This window comes from Manacus vitellinus, unplaced genomic scaffold (assembly GCF_001715985.3).
Source record: "Manacus vitellinus isolate BGI_N305 unplaced genomic scaffold, ASM171598v3 scaffold_256_pilon, whole genome shotgun sequence".
Lineage (NCBI taxonomy): Eukaryota > Metazoa > Chordata > Aves > Passeriformes > Pipridae > Manacus > Manacus vitellinus.
This window is the reverse complement of record NW_021939853.1, coordinates 12,989-17,181: the sequence shown is the minus strand read 5'-3', so window position 1 is coordinate 17,181 and position 4,193 is coordinate 12,989. Positions and strand designations below refer to the sequence as shown.

At 63.7% G+C, this 4,193-nt stretch overlaps 1 protein-coding gene across 1 annotated transcript; it reads right to left on the bottom strand.

Annotated features, from left to right (window-relative positions):
* Positions 1-29: 29 nt before the first annotated feature.
* SLC25A11 (solute carrier family 25 member 11) lies at positions 30-2,044 on the bottom strand. The gene is made up of 7 exons (XM_029960154.1): positions 1,878-2,044; positions 1,524-1,730; positions 1,348-1,438; positions 929-1,019; positions 743-842; positions 590-641; positions 30-253 (listed from the first exon to the last, which is right to left on the bottom strand). Exons 1-7 carry the CDS (start codon positions 2,027-2,029, stop codon positions 98-100), a joined length of 849 nt encoding a protein of 282 aa, XP_029816014.1. The 5' UTR covers positions 2,030-2,044; the 3' UTR covers positions 30-97.
* Positions 2,045-4,193: the final 2,149 nt, after the last annotated feature.

Here is a 4,193-nt window from a genome sequence, read left to right as displayed (position 1 = left end):
AGACCCTCCCCCAGACTCCTCTGGGGAGGGGTCAGATGCCCCTATAGAGCCCCCAGAATGGGATCAGATCCCCCTGACCTCCCCCCCAGAGTGGGGGTCAGGCACTGAGGAAGAGCCGCTGGTACCACTTGTTCATCTGCTCCAGGAAGATGAAGGTGAGCACGGTGTGGGGGCCCAGGCGGGCGTAGTAGGGGGTGAAGCCCTTCCAGAGGCTGAAGAACCCCTCGTACCGCACCACCTTCACCAGCACGTCCTGCAGGGAGGGAACCCCACCCCCAAAATTACGAGAAGCCCTCTAAAAATGAACCCCTCATCTCCCAGGTGATGGGAAACCTTCCCAAAATGATGGAGACTCCCCTCAAAATGGCAAGGGAACTCCCCAAAATGATGGGGACCTCCTCAAAAAGGACCTGAACTGCCCCATCAATGACAGGCAATGCCCTCAAAACAGTGGGGAACCCCCCCCCCCAGTTGAAAAAGACCCCCTGCAAAAATGACAGGGAAACCATGTCAAAATGACAGAGATCCCCCCAAAATGCTGGGGGCCGCCCCCAAACGCTGAGGCCCTCCCAAAGCCCTGCTTGCTCACCAGCCCGTTGCGGTACTCGGGTTTCCCATCGATAGTCCGCATGTTCTGGATCCTGTCAGAATTTTTCGGGTGAAATAGGAGAGGTTTTGGGATGACCCCCAAATCCATAATTAATTGACAGGGGAGGGTGGGGGACCCCCCAAATGAACCCACCGGGTCTTGACGATGTCGACGGGCATGGAGGCGGCCGTGGTCACCAGCCCGCTGATCATGCTGGCGCAGAAGTGGCACAGGATGTCGTCACGGAAATGCCCTGGGAGGATCCCAAAACATCAAAGGGGGACAGGGGAGGGTGTGCCCGGATTTGGGGGGACCCCCAGGGCAGAGCCCCAAACTCACCGGAGTCGAGCAGGAATTGCTTGGATTGGGAGTAGGAGGCAAGTTGGGCAGCATTGACGACCACGGCGCGGGCCATGGTGGGGATACAGCCCTGGGGAGAGATGGAGGGGGTTGGGGAAGCCCCCTGTACCCCCAGGCCMCCCCCCATCTCCCCCTGCACCTTCAGACATCCCACCTGCATGCCTTCCTCCCTTACCACAGTGAGGTCACAGCCCCAGGGGGAGACAACGGGGTTTCGGGGGACCCCCTGCACTCCCAAACCCCTCCAAACCATGAGAACATCCCCCCCTCTGTGCACCCCCGGGGGAGGGTCCCAGGATGATGGGGGGAGGTCTCAGAGCATTTGGGATCATGGAGAGGACTAGGGGAGCTTTAGGGAGGGGGGGACGGATTTTGGGGTCCCCCAGCCCCCTCCATACCCTCCACAGTGTGAGAACCCCCTCCTCCCTCGCCATCCTCACGAGGGCATCAAACACGTTGCGATACCCACGGCGCTCGCCAGGGGGCAGCCTGTGATTTGGGGTGAAAAAAGGGGATTTTGGTAAAAAAGTTGAATTTGGAGGCCCAGGGGAAAATTTTGGGGGAGGAGCCTCACCTGCCATCAGCTGTCATGCGGATCAGAGCGACCTCGGCAGGGGTCCCCACGAAGGCCCCCGCAGCCCCAGCTGTCATCCCCATGGCGGCCTTGGCCAGGAACGGAGGGGGGGTCCCATCGGGGCCCCCGAAACGCTCGAGCAGGACGCTGTAGATCCCCAGGCGGGTGGTGGTGTAGGTGGCCTGGCGCAGGAGCCCTGCTGACAGCCTGGGGGAGCACACCCCGAAAATAGGGCACCCCCAGAATGGAGGAGCCCGGAAATGGGGGGCAGGGAAGAGCCCAAGGCTTGCAGGCAAGTTTTGGGGAGGTTCAGGGGGTGTTAGGGGAGCTCAGGGGGTTCTGGGGGGCCCATACCCTGTGTAGACACCCCGCAGCCCCTCGTGGCGCAGGATGGAGCCCAGGGCGTGCAGGGACGTGCGGTACTCACGCCCCTTTGCCCCGGCCCCACTCAGCTGCATCCGGTTCTTCACCAGGTCCAGGGGCTGCACGAAGACAGTGGCCCCCATCCTGGAGAGGGGGGGTCAAGGAGGGTCAGGGGGACTCCAAAAATACTCACACTTCTCCCACAGGCCCCCAGATCCACCCACAGCCCTCTCAGGGGATTCCTGGGCTGAGGGGGGTTGGAGGTTCTGAAGGAGTTTTGGGGGGCTGGGAGGGGACACTGGTGAGGGGGTTGGAAGGAGCTGGAGGGGGTTTCAGGAGGCCTGAAGGGGCTCAGTGGGTTAGAATTGATTTGGGGGGACGCTGGGAGGAGGTTAGTGGGGCTGCAGGGAACTTGGGGAGGATTTGGGGAACTCAGAAGGGATTTAGGAGGTCTGGAGGGGGCTTGGGGGGCATTTGGGGGAGTCAGAAGGGATTTGGGAGAGCTGGAAGGGATTTAGGGGATCTGAAGGGATTTTAGGGGGTGCTGTGGAGGGCAATGGTGGGAATTTTCGGAGGGGGAGAGTTAAAGGGTTTTGGGAGGCTGAGGGAGGCTCAGGGGGTCGAGCTGAAGGGGCAACGGGAGTGCTGCGGGGGGCTAAAGGGGTTTGGGGGGTCTTGTCTTCGGGGGAGGGTTGTCTCTGCTTTGAGGGGGTGTCCCGGTTTTGGCGGGGTTCTCGGTTTTTGCGGGGAGGCTGGGGGGGCATTCGGTTTTGGGGGGGGGAAATCTACGTTTGGGGGCGGGGTCTCTTCACCCGGCCAGCGCCCGAGAGAACTTTGCATGGGGACTTCGGGGAGGTCTTGGGCCTGCTCGGGCCGCCGGCGCCGCCGCCCATGGCGGGCGAGGCCCCGTCCCGGGGTGGGGGAACCGGGGGAGGGCACGGACCCGGGGGTGTCCCGGGTGGGTCGCGAGGGGCGCGGGGCGGGCGCGCGCAGAGACCGGGCGGCGCGTCGCGGGGTCCCGGGGACCGGCGGCGCCCAATGGTGACTCGGGGGGGCGCGGCGCCACTGCTCCTGCGCGGGGCGAGTGAGTGTCCTCAGTGCGCTGCCGCCGGGGGGCTAGCCTGTCCTCAGGGGGCGCTGAACTTTGGAGGGAGGGGCGTGGCGTGTTTGGCGGAGTTATCTGGAAGGAGCGCCGGGTTCCCGCTGCCCGCCCCTGGCTCTCATCGGTGGAGGCGTGTTTAGCGGAAGAAAAATCGCGGGGATTGGTCAGTAGGGCCGTGGGCGGGATTTGGGGCGTGCCCCCACCTCTCAGTCTCGCGAGATTCCGCCATCTTGTGGGTCCTGAGGGGAGCCGGCCGGGCGGGAGGGGCCGGGACCACCCTGGACCCCCCGGAGCCAGCCCCGCATTCGGACCCGGACCCGGATCCGGACCCGGACCCGCCGCTGCTCAGCCGCCGTTGCGTTGCTTGCCCAGTCCTATTCCAGGTAGTGAGTGCTGGGGAGGCGCTGGGACATACTGGGAAGGCATTTGGGACACTGGGGGGCGCTGTGGGTACACTGGAGGCACTCTGGGCACACTGGGGGACATTCCGCCACCCTGGGGGCACTCCGGGCACACGGGGAGGCAGTCTGGGAATACAAGGGGGCCCTCCGGGCACGCTGGGAGACACTCAGGGCACAATGGAAGGCAGTCTGGGAATACGGGGTGGCATTCTGGGCACACTGGGAGGCAGTCTGGTTATACTGGGGGGCACTAGAGATGGTCTCAGGTGCCTCAGTCTGCACTGGGGGCACTCTGAATTCCCCTACCCACTATGGCACCTCCTGCCAGTTCCTGTTACTGGTTCTAACCGGGAGTCACTGGTCAGGTACCACATCCCAACCCCTCCCCAGGGCTTTCCAAGGCTCTAATCTCCCCTAAAACTCTGCCCCTTCCCTCCAACAACCCCCCCAATTTTGTGGTCCCCCTGAGGTGCTGGGAGGTGGTGTGGCCACCCGAGGGTGCAGATTACTGGAGGTGACACAGATGACACTGTCCTACAGGTGACGGAGGTGAGGGGGTCACCTGGGGACAGGGGAGCCCCAGTTACACCATCTTACAGGTGACAGGGCACCCCAGCCCCACAGGTGGCACAGTGATGGGGTAATGAGGGGCTTTGGCCCCATGGAAGTGGGGGTAGGGGTGGCACATAGGGGACCTGAACACCTGGGCCCCTCCATGTCACAGGGGGGAAGTTCTGCCTCACGGACCAACCCCTGACACCCCAATTCCCTCCATGGGGCACGTCCGGGCCCCTCCTCCCCTCC